Source organism: Mya arenaria, chromosome 13, assembly GCF_026914265.1.
Source record: "Mya arenaria isolate MELC-2E11 chromosome 13, ASM2691426v1".
Taxonomy (NCBI): Eukaryota; Metazoa; Mollusca; class Bivalvia; order Myida; family Myidae; genus Mya; species Mya arenaria.
This window is the reverse complement of record NC_069134.1, coordinates 3,848,933-3,861,358: the sequence shown is the minus strand read 5'-3', so window position 1 is coordinate 3,861,358 and position 12,426 is coordinate 3,848,933. Positions and strand designations below refer to the sequence as shown.

Here is a 12,426-nt window from a genome sequence, read left to right as displayed (position 1 = left end):
GTTAAACGTAAACGTCTTCTTTCGGTGATATTTTTCACCTCACCGGTGTTGTTAAGCGGCTCCTGTCGCCATTGTTAATATTCATTAAGTCATTGCTGTCCCTCTCCACGTCACCCATATACCTGACGTTGTAAAATGGTATGGTAATGTTATGATAGAGCTCTTCAATAATACCTCTTGAATTCAATGAAAGAGGGCTCCAATCGAATTAATGAAAGCATCAATTACATAAGAGACCTTTCCAAATAATTTGGGGAGTTCTACAATTCAATTGAAGATATCCCCAAATCAACTGAATTAAAAGTCTAAACACTCACATTGCAGAGCTCTACAGTTGGAGATATCTCCAAAGCTTTATGGTATATCGTTTGTTTCACCCAAATTAATGCTCTCAACAATTACATATGTATACCTCATTGAGTATATAACTCATTTATATAATAAGAGCTTTTTTTAAATCAATTATGGCGAAGTACGGATTTGTCATTCTCGTGCACCAACTGCGTTATATTTAGAATTGTCGAAGCTCTGACGAATCAGAATGGGATTTTTTAGGATTAAAACTAACTACAAATCATTTGTTGCCCTCCTTGTGAATAAGAGCTTTCTGCAATTGATTTTAAGAGTTGTATAATTCAATAAGTGAGAGCAACAATTGCACAAGTACAAGCATTAGTTATTTATAATAATGCTAGCACCATATCATTGGAGACATCTTCAAAGAGGATTATTATCATTTGTCATAGAGAAGAGGGTAAATCGTTCAGACTCCAAGAAAAAGCTGGGACCAATAAATCCTACACCCAGGTAAAGGGCAATATTTATATTACTTCGCAAAAATGATTAACATGTGTCCATAAGAGCTTTTATAGCGTCGTAAATCGGAATGCAGTTTTTTTTAAACTCTGCTGTATTATTGACTAAAAATCGCTGAACCATTTCCGAGTGATATCTTGAAATTATCACCGAATATCTGAGAGGGGGTCGAACCCAGATCAGGTAAGTCTAAAGTACTAGAACTTGATTGGCTGTTATTCCTAGGGGAACGGGAGCTCTTACTTGGGTATGTAATATTACTTGCAATAAAAACTTAAACCGAACTGTCAGGGATTAGAAAAGAATCACGCTTTATTTTATATAACCCAATTGGATAATGCCCCGATTTTGATAGATTCTTAGATCAATACTTTGCTGCGGTTACTTGGATACAAGTGCTAGATGCAAGATGCTAAAGTGTCTTGCATGCAAAACTCGTATACAAGTCCAAAAAAGCAATTATACACCCTCTACTTACAGCCTGGATAAGGATCAGTTCTCCTTATGACCTATCAGCATGTCCTTGACCTGTGGCAAGTTGCAAGATGGTGAAACTTAAAGGCAAGTTATTTGAAAATGCTAGAATACATGATAAAGATACAGCCCGGACAAGTATCATTTCAAACTTTGACCTCTTACCTTGACCGTTGAGGTTAACATTTGACCTCTAAGCATGGTCTTGACCTTCGAGATGCAGGCCTGAGTCATGTGTACAACAGGTCGCCTTATGGTGAACCTTCATGGCAAGGTTTTTTGAAAACTATAATGCATGGTGAAGATACAGCCAGGACAATCATCTTTTCAACCTTTGACCTTGACCTGTGAGGTAGAGACCTGGGTTAAGTGCGTGACACACCACCTGATTGTGGTGAAACTTCACAGCATTTTTTTTTGAAAGTCCTATAACGCATGGTCAAGATACAGCCTGGACATGGATCATGTCAACCTATTACTACCTACCTTAACTTTTTTTTGTACAGAGCTGGGTCTTGAATACGACACACCACCTCAAAATGGTGAACCCTCATGCCATTTGGCAAGTTTTTTGAAAATTCTTTAATGAATGATCAATATACAGGCAGCCCTGAAAAATTTAGTCCGGGCTGACTGACGGACACTTAAACAGTCATGAAACCGCCATTGTGACAACTATGTCTCAGTCTCTCACTCACTGCAAGCGGGTTCAACAGACACTAGAATTCCCTTGGGGATGTGACGTTTTGTGAGCGCTTTTTCTAGTAAAGGTCACAATGACAGACCCAAAATTGACCAGGAACATCTACTGAACAATGTCCAATGTGCACAGCAAGTTTAAAGACACCAACAAGACATTCATTGGTTATCAGCCCGAAAAACAAGTGCGAATCCAAATGATCACATAGTCATCGTGTGTCTCTCCAATGCATAACAGGTGACACAAAAAAGGCACATCAAGGTGCAGAATTATCAAAATTGTATGGCATGTTCTTTAGTTCATCCTATTTATATAATCTTTGTTCTGAACTTTCTGATATGAAGTTATACATAGTATTTTCATTATAAAACTAACCGACAGTGACATCTGCTAGAGGAATTGTTTTCTTTTATCTAAATACAAGGTTAGGTTCACTTCATATTATTTATTTCTAAACACTTTCATGTATAACATGTTAATTTATAACAACTACAAAACTTCAGCCACCAAAACATACATGTACATGTCAGCATGTCAAATCATTTAAACTAGTTCTTATATCCACACGGTATTTTCACAACAAATCAAGCCCAGATGGCATCATTCTGCTGTTTCTTTTATAGTATCTAATATCCTTTATGGATATTTACATATTCTTGTGTTAAAACTTCTGGTTCAGTCCCTCAATGCCTTCCTCTTGCTGAAGTTGCAATCACCCATTACAGCCTCCGGAATAAATGTAGATGGATCCTGACCCTGGGAATTAAAATGGGGTTTTATTAGAAATGTTATGACTTTTGCAAGAAATAATTGTGAATAATTTAATACAGAAGGCCCATGAGGACATTTTTTATTCAGAGCCTGTATATATTGCAAAAATAGTATTTATATATCTGATGATGACATATAACTCGAAAGACTGTTGAGCTATGCTTGGGAAACAAGTGTCTATACATTGGGATTTTTTTTAAATGGGAACTAGGCTGCACAATATAGTGAAAAAGCTAATACATTTGATAAATACAATTACCGGTGTTAAATTTGAATGAGCAATTTGAGTTACAAAAAAAATATCAGAAACATGACAATTGTCATCTTCTTGCTACATATGAACTTTGTGTTGAGGTAAGATGCCATACCATTGTATTAGGAATGAAGAATCGTGGCTTTCTCAAGTGATTAATGAGACAAATTTTTGCATATAATGTCACTGTGACCTTGACCTGATGACCTCAAAATCATAATCCACTAGTCACAACCAACCGCCATGTCAAGTTTGAGGTTCATTAGTGCATGCATTATCACTCATTACGACCTTTCACATTCAAGGTCACTGCGATCTTTACCTTTGGACCTGATGATTCCATAATCAAAAAAGATCATCTCCTCATCAAGCCCAACCTCCAAAGTTTAATTTCTTAAGATCCAGGCTTATCAAGATATCACTCAGACAAACTCTGCATTCAAGCTCTTTGGTCTACCGACATGCAAAGCAATATACACACTCTTCTCCGAATGGGGCATAACAATGATCAGAGAAAGATATTGTACTACATAAAACAAGAGAGCTGCATAGCAATACCATATCTCACCTGTTTTGTTTTCAGAAGAAAAACAATAAACAAATCAAATCAAATCAACAAATATTAGATATATTATAAGAGTTATGGGCCTTGCCATGTGCCTATTGTCTCTGGAAACCAAGTTGCATTCTAATATCATGAAGATTTTTTTTTATTTCAGTTATGGTAAAGATCAGGATAAAGCTATTGAACACAAATGACACCAAGGCCACTACAATACACAGACTTGTTTACATCAAAGAAGACAACTAAAAGCATTACAATAAAAAAAAGCATTAACATATCAAAATGACATTAATACAATAATCTACGCAGCAAGTCAATAAATTGGACCAACTTGTAGTTTTCAGAGTTTTGGTGTATGTAAAATTCTTAGTTAATGTAAGATAAAATGAGTGACTGTGTGCCTTTTCAAATCTTAAAGTTTTTATTTCTATTATGAATATTTTATTTAAGATTTTGAGAAACATACGTTTTTTTAATATTACACTTTTCTGTTTCACAAGACTATATATGTTTAATTAACCGATGGTCTCCTTTTGACATTGACTTTTTCACTTGATTTTGAAAGTGGGCGATCTGATTGAACTGTATTAAGACAAAGACACTTACCGGATATCTGTTCACTCTGGTTATAAACAAATCGGGACCAGCAAACCTCTCCCAGATCTGAAATCATTCATGTTGGAAAAAAATCAAATCATGAACAACTCCTGAAATTAAACATCTGTGAAGTCAAACAAATGTATACGGTAGCCTTTGGTTAAGTTCTTTCAATAAATAATATAGGGTTATAAGTAACTACCACAAAGTCTGACTCCATTAGCAATGCTAAAACATATACCTTAACCCCATAAGCGATAAAAAAAATCCCGATTTTTGTCCCGTAAGAACATAGCAAGAGAAGCGAGATACAGCAATATGATGGCTGAATTAAGTATCTGTGTTTAATGGTTGAAGTGGATAATAACTTGAAAAAAAAGGTAGGAAAATGTTGTCGTTTTTTCTATATATAATTTTTGAAGAGAATTCATGAAGTAAACCTTATAAGGAGAATAAGTAAAAAAAGTACTGAACCCAGAGTCCAGAGTTACGGTTCCTGTGCACAGCACATTTCATAAAAGAGATGTATCTCATAATCTGAATATAACTTTGAAATCAATATCTGAATGAATATGTGAGATGCTTTTGACATAGATTTAATATGAAAAGGGTAATAACTCAAACAAGGGACCCCAAATGTAATCCCATGACAAGTTTTCATAAACGCTTCATAAACACCAAGTTTGGTCACAATATGTCTGTTATGTGTTATGCTCCGGACAATAAATAAGAATGAAAATTACACCAGAGGTTATAGTTATTAACACAGGTAATCGTCACATAGCTTGGTCACTAAAATATGGCCCTTCAGTCCTTTGATATTGTTCAAAAATTAACAAAAATAATTAAAATTGATAAACATTTCAATAAATTTCTTAGAGAATAACTTAAAAAAATATCATTATATATATATATATAAAATAGTCTGTATTTAACATGTTTTAGGGGGGAAAATTTTAGAAGTTATTGAACCTCTTTATTGTTTCGTAGTTGGCGTTTTCAGTGTTGAGTTTGCGCATTTGGTCTGATTATGTTAGAATTGTATCAAAACTGGCATAAAAGTTACATTTTTCTTGTAGCTTAGTATTTTACCTTTCCGGCAGTGTAAAAATTATAGCATTTTGTCTAATACTTTAGGAAATATTTTATATTGAGGAAATATTTTACATTGTTTAGGGCAACTGTGGTTATGGGGATTTCTGCACATGGACATCTTGTCTATTTTATAGCAACTCTGACATCATCTTTACGTATTAAACAAATGAGTTTAGTCTTTTTAAAATCCTTCCATGCATAATAAAGTTACAGCCCAGGGAGACAGATCAGTTGTGAGATTTTAAAAAGCTACCTTCAGGGAAATAAAATGTTAACTTACCCTATAATTATATCTCACATAGTAGAAGGAGTACACTATTCCGACACCAAGCAACATCAACTTGGGAGCATTCACTCTGATGAAGGAGGCATATAACGGATTCTGAAATACAAAATGTAGCATATAAACACATTAGCAAAGGATACTGCACACATAGGAATTTTCATCTGGTAGGGATTAAACCCATGACTTCTCCCTCCCCAATTGTGTCACTATTGAATCTTGCTCAATAGCAAGACTGTACTAAAGCTGCTATATACATATTATAACATACAGGGTTACACTTTTCCCTTAAAATAGGTTGGCCATTATCTAACCTTACTATTACTTTTATGCTCTAAATTACAAAGAGAAAGACTTTTTTAAGATTTCACCATCAAATGCTATTTTGAAACAGATTCTGTGATTTCTAGGCATCTAAACTAAATGATTTAAAATCACATAGAGACCTGAGACTAGTGCAGTTATACATGTAAAATTAAGATTTTCTATAACAAGCATGAAACTTTAAGTATAAATTTATATAAGATTAGATTATAACCGACAAGCCCAAATATAGACATATATAAAATTTTAGATTTCCTACAAGCCCAGGCTAGCTTGAGGCCTTCTGCAAATATTAATCACTTCTTGTGGAGTATAGGATCCATCACTGTTTTGGCCAATACCAGCAGATGGTATAGCCGAGAATCAAAGACAAGAAGTGTTGTACCAATGATCAATTATAAATGAAAAGCTCAAAATCAGTAAAATATTGATGGCAATTTTGTTATACTATATACATTTATTATCCTAAATAGCTACATCTCAGTCTTCATGACAACCTGCTTGTTGGGAGCCAGAGACAAGTAAAACTGCCAAAGGGAAGGTAAAAATTAATTCAGCTTGCCTGAACAGGCAACTTTAATGTAAAGCGCAACAGAAAAAACACAGCCATGTTGCTGTTCCATACTTTTGCAACACGGAATAACTATTCTTGTGGTAAATAACAAAAAAATGCTTATAGAAATAGATCTTGCTAAAAAAGTTTTTTAAAAAACAATTATGTAATCAGAATGTTCAGGCAAATGAGAGTGACTTTGGGTAAATTTGTCTCAACAATGGGCAACAAGGTTAAAAAATATCCCAATGACTGCTGTCTTTTCATAGACCATTTAATTTCAGTACCATTTCTCGTCTTTCAAACCAGAAATTTCTTACTCAAATTAACTGACTAGACTTACTTTTCCCTAAAAAATACTCAAATTTGTTATTAATTTAATTAATCAGTGATATAAAGAAAATTGACATTGAGTAATTTAAAAAGTTAGGCTGCCGGAAAGAAAATGGGCTAGTAGTAAGCGGAAATATAGTTATGGTTCTTGTACACTGCACTTCCTGACATTATGTTGTATCATTGCATCAAGTTTTATTGAATTCCATCCATTTGTCTTGAAGTTAGGCTCCAGACAAGAAAATGTAAGAAGGGGCAATAACTCTGCAAATGGCTGAAATAAAGTTATGGTTCCTGTAAAATGCTCTGCCGCTCATTGTGCTTTAGCATTTATTCTGGCAAATTATCCTCCTTTTTCCAAATGAACCAATGAAAAGTAGAAAAACAACAAATGATCGTAAGTACCCCAAACACGAATCATCAAATAAAATAACCCTTTCATTAAATTTAATACAGTTACAAAATGGGAGCGAGAGCTTAAAACTTGACAGTTACTAAACTGAAGATTTGGTTCATCAATTGTTTCATAACTGACTTGGTAGAAAGCCTTGCTAAAGTAAAGCAAAATTAAATAAAGTAAAGCAAAATTAAATCAGTTTGCTTTTAGTTATGGAGAAATTTGACAAGATCGTCAACCAGCATAAGGAGCAGGGAGCGATTTTCCTGGAAGCAATGTTAGAGCTTATTAAAGGCATCCAGCTTAGTAAGATGTTTTGTAATAGATGATGTGACAGACCTTATATTCTAATGTTTTGCACAGAACACATGCAAAAGAAATCGGCCTGTTGTAAGTGTCCTATCAAATGAGGGTTAAAAATGAATGTTACAGCATGGGTGATAGTGAAGTTGAACGAATTTTCAGAATGATAGGCTTAATTTGATCAGGGCCTGAGACTTTGCTGAAATAGTCACAGGGTTTGCCTGTGTTAGTGATGTCCTGGAGTTTCATGTTACAAAGGAACCAGAGACTATTCGGGGACATGGGCTAAAAACTGAATACAGTATTACCATGACTTTGGATAAGCCCTTTTCTATGACATCCCATGGATACCGATACGTTCTTCTGAAAATATTCATAGGAATGGCCTGTCTGACAAAGACAGGCTCATTAGCGGCCATAGCCTGTTCAGAAAGCCACTGCTTGCGAAGAAACCGGTCTTCTGCTGTCATTGGCTTGGACAGTCGCTGTCGTTCGAATGGCATATGTTCGATATTCATTGGTGGGTAACGACTCCCCCTATGAATTTGCGTTTCTCGCTGTATACGATCCTTATACTCATGAAGCTTTTCATTTTCACGCGGTATGTCAGGAGTAGGAGGCGCAGGGACCTTGGATCCCGATGATGGGTTTGCAGGGACATTTTTGTCCGCCATCTTGGCGACCTTGCAAACAAGGGAAACAACTTGTAAAATATTGCACCCTACAAATGCAGAACTCATAACGTTTAATTCAAAACGGTTTTGGGTACTAGCCTGGGTAGGCGCATGAAATTTTATAATAAAACCAATATTGCGTATTAATAACCAAACAAAAGATTTTCATGAAGCTAAATTTATACAAAACGAATGGCATCAGGGGCAAGTTACTTCCTAGCCAATAAGCGTCAATACCGGCGCAGTATGAAATGCATACAACAAAGAAATAGTGTAACGCATACAACATAGGCAAAGAAGGGTTTTCACATTTGCATACAACATAGGCAAAGAAGGATGTTGAGAAACGCATACAATATAGAATAAGAACAAAAATATTGACATTGAAATATTATTGTTTAAATCAATAAATTATTATGTTTATGAGGTTAGTCAAGTGAGAAATAGTTCATTAACTTTATATTTGAATTTTGCTTTTAAAACTAAAACATAATTGATTTGTTTTTTCAAACTTTTTGTTTTGTTTGAATAGGGAAAAGATCCTTATATGAAATCATTAAAATTGGTTTAATAGCTTGAAGGAAACAAAAAGTTTATGAAAACTTTGCAATTGGATAAAATAAAGATTGTATTCATTGTGTATATTTAGGAAACAGAAACATATCATGTCACACTGATTACAATACATCAGAAACTTGTAAAATAAATCTATATAAATAATTTCTCATAAGTTTAGTAAAGCACCTGGTACTTGATAAAAGACATACATGTATTTTTAAGAATTATTGTAAATTATATGTAACAATTATAAACTGTATCCGAAATGAACAACACATTTGCATAAATATATTATATAAAAAATAATGAATACAACAGAGAAGCATGTGGGATGTAAAGAGTTTACACATGATAAATGTACATTCATTTGTTTACTTTAATGAGTAATTTTTTACTTAAATATTGCATGAAAAACACAGAAATTCCTCAGTGGTTGTTGAATTATCTGAAGGTGTGTTAACACAATATTTGTTGGTCTTTATTTGTTGGTGAATTTGACATGCAGGCGAAATTGTTGGGTCCATTTTAAAATTATATTTCCACCGTTCTTCATCCTCATCGAAAAGTGGGAGACATTATATAGTATTACGTACTAAGTAAATGTGTTCTATACAAAATATGTGCTGCTTCCATATGTTTCAAAGAAAGCCTTTTGTTAAGTTTTTGTCATTAACAGTCAAATTAAGGTTGACCAGTAAGAAACATTTCTGAAACTAGTTCATTATAATTTCTTATGTTTTCAAGATATACAAAGCTTTCACATTTTTCTTTTTCTGGTAATGGTTCTATTTTAGGGATTTTATGAATTCAATTTGCCTCAAACTTTAATTTAAAAAAATCTTTTTTTTCCTGCTTTGGAGTCCTTGATGTTTAATTAGTAATTTTGGCGTTAATGCAGAGTAAAAAAAGTGTTTTTTGCTTTCCCTGGATTTTGTGTTTTCTTTGGCGTTAAACTTAATGTGTTGTCTAGATTTACAAAATCATCAAATTCAATAAAGATTAAGATCAATACACAGAAACTGTGTACTATATACAGATTGGTAGGGGTCACTTATCCAATAAAATTAAGGGTCACTTGTCCAGTAAAATACCAGTTATTGGAGATTTCTTATGTGTATTGTCTGCCATAAGGTGTCCAAATGGCATTATTATGATTCATTAATGACATAATCATGATTCATTATATTTTTTTCATTTGTCACCTAACACCTATCTTTATGGCATCCCTTAAATTAACGATGTGTGAATAAAGAACAAACAAACGATTGCATAGCACCTGCTATCATGGATAATTGGAGTATTGTCTCAGAATTTTGGGGAGTTTATAATAAGGAAGTCAATAAATGAAATCAAAGGATTGTAATTTCTCAACTCATTTTATTGGAAAGAAAACACTATAACACGATTTATCCAAGCACTCTGACAAATATTTTGTCTGACTATGTCCTATCACTAAAGCCATTGTTTATAAAAAAAATGATAAAATTCCAATCACAAATATTGCAATCAATATAATATGCACATGTAATAACTACAAATTTAATCTAACAGAATAACCAAATTTACTACACGAAATATATCTACCTACCCTTTTTACTCATTTTTCCTTTCAATTTATAATTTCAAAAGGATCATTTTATATATTTGGGATTGTCAATACCACTATTATCACCTAATGTATACAACGAATGCATTATAACATGGCCACCACCGTTTTAAAAGGACCAAAACTGCAGTAATTGAGGCAAAGCTACAACACTTGATATACACATTTACATTCAAATGCAGTTATCCAGACAGAATCAGACATAATCGAGAATGCCATGAATATACTTGATTTCAATTTGAAACAACAGTTTGGCTGCTCTTTGTATAGAAACACGATATGAGCTTCAAGCTGCAGGATCGTATTTCTGCCACAAGAAATATGCGGCTTCTCTTTGGGATCCTCATATTGGTACGGCGACACCACACAGTACCGTATGCTTTTCATATTATAGCCACACCTCTTTCTTGATGAACAATTCCACCCTTCGTCACTAAATGGGCATTTCCCGATGGCGAGGATAAATGAATTGCCACCCCACACCATCACCACCCCGATTTCACCCATGTACGTAGACATACACTACTTTTCATATATTTATATAAATAAATGGAGAAAAGAGAATGACAGTACCAGTCTAGATATGTACATGTAGGCCCCAGTCCAGCCTGCTATCGGTACATCACGGTATCCCCCAGTCCAGCTGGCTATCGGTACATGTAGCCCCCATTCCAGCTGGTTATCGGTACATGTAGGCCCAAGTCCAGCTGGCTATCGGTACATGTAACCCCCAGTCCAGCTGGCTATCGGTACATATAGCCCCCAGTCCAGCTGGCTATCGGTACATGTAGCTCGCAGTGCAACTACGTACTTATGATGCGATTTTTATCGCTTTTAAGCGACACAATCACTTTAAATAAGATGTACTAATAACAAGTGTTTTCTGTTCCCAATGCATGTCCCTATCGTCTCAGGTTAAACTGAATAATGCAGTAAGTGCTTTAAAATATCCAAACCATGTGTAACGGTCCGCTGTAGGCGGCGTAGTTGCGTTCATTATCATGTAACGGTCCGCTGTAGGTGGCGGATGTGCTTTCATGGTATAACATTCCGTTATGGAAGGAAGTACGTTCATAGTACGTATGTTAACTTGGTTGGTAATATCCAAAGTAGCAAAGCCCGGGTTCTGTGTGGATTGAGAATGTACTGTATATAAAGACCATCGGACCCCTTCAGGGTCGAGCAAGCTTTCCTCTGAAGGGATCTGTTGGCATTGTTGATGTCGAACGTTACACATGTAACGCCGTTTTATTTGTTGTTTTTAATTTAAATGCCTAACCCACGAGTTTCCCAGTCCAAGAATCGGGACGAGTCTTCTCGGGGGGGGGGGGGGGGGGGGGGGTAGTAATGTTACTGTAGGCGGCGGATGTGCGTTCATAGTATAACATTCCGTTGTGGAAGGAAGTACGTTCATAGTTCGTATGTTAACTTGGTTGGTATTATCCAAAGGAGCAAAGCCCGGGTTATGTGTGGATAGAGAATGTACTGTATATAAAGACCGGCGGACCCCTTCAGGGTCGAGCATGCTTCGTTACACATGTAACGCCGTTTTATTCGTTTCTGCTTCAGAGTACAATACATTTAACTAAATTATTTCACGAAACCGGTCAGTAGATACTACACAAGGCAAAAATGTCACCTTTAACGGAGTACTTATACGCCTTGTCTAGCGTAATATGCAACTAAATATTGTGCAGCTTCATGCAATCTTAGATCAAGACCATAAGCATACATCACTGGTTTTCAAGTGATTTCTTAACTTCTTAGGTTAATACCATAAATAGACCAGAACACGCACGGTTGCGAATGCAAATCTTCTATCCAGAGCGCTTTGGAGCGAACGCTCGTCTTTTTTAGAACAAGATGGATCACACAACAAAGAAGAGCCAGAGCTATGGGCTTTGTAACACCACAAGAGCATAAGTTCAATATGAATTTCTTGAACAGATAATGAGTGATGACCCTACTCAAGATTTTGCATGACGACATCAGAACACCAATGACATGCCATTACCTCAACAGTGTTATTCTTCAAACATGAGCAGTAACAGGAACATGACAAATGCCCCTGGTTTGGCATTGTCGGAGTGAAAGCCAATTTACCACTTAGTGAGACATTGACCA

The 12,426-nt window shown here is 35.2% G+C and overlaps 1 protein-coding gene across 1 annotated transcript; it reads right to left on the bottom strand.

The window, feature by feature from the left end:
• Window positions 1-2,420: 2,420 nt before the first annotated feature.
• On the bottom strand, window positions 2,421-8,157 carry LOC128213246 (uncharacterized). Its single transcript, XM_052918815.1, has 4 exons — window positions 7,773-8,157; window positions 5,552-5,653; window positions 4,186-4,242; window positions 2,421-2,746 (listed from the first exon to the last, which is right to left on the bottom strand). The coding sequence occupies exons 1-4, from the start codon at window positions 8,136-8,138 to the stop codon at window positions 2,666-2,668; spliced, it is 606 nt and encodes a 201-aa protein (XP_052774775.1). The 5' UTR covers window positions 8,139-8,157; the 3' UTR covers window positions 2,421-2,665.
• Between the last annotated feature and the right edge of the window lie 4,269 nt (window positions 8,158-12,426).

Coding starts and splice junctions, on each gene's coding strand:
- LOC128213246 (XM_052918815.1), bottom strand. CDS start 8,138: ATGGCGGACAAAAATGTCCCTGCAAACCCATCATCGGGATCCAAGGTC. Junction 5,654..7,772: donor AGGGCTTATCCAAAGTCATG/GTAATACTGTAT, acceptor TTTGTATTTCAG/AATCCGTTATATGCCTCCTT. Junction 2,747..4,185: donor CCAGAGTGAACAGATATCCG/GTAAGTGTCTTT, acceptor TTTAATTCCCAG/GGTCAGGATCCATCTACATT.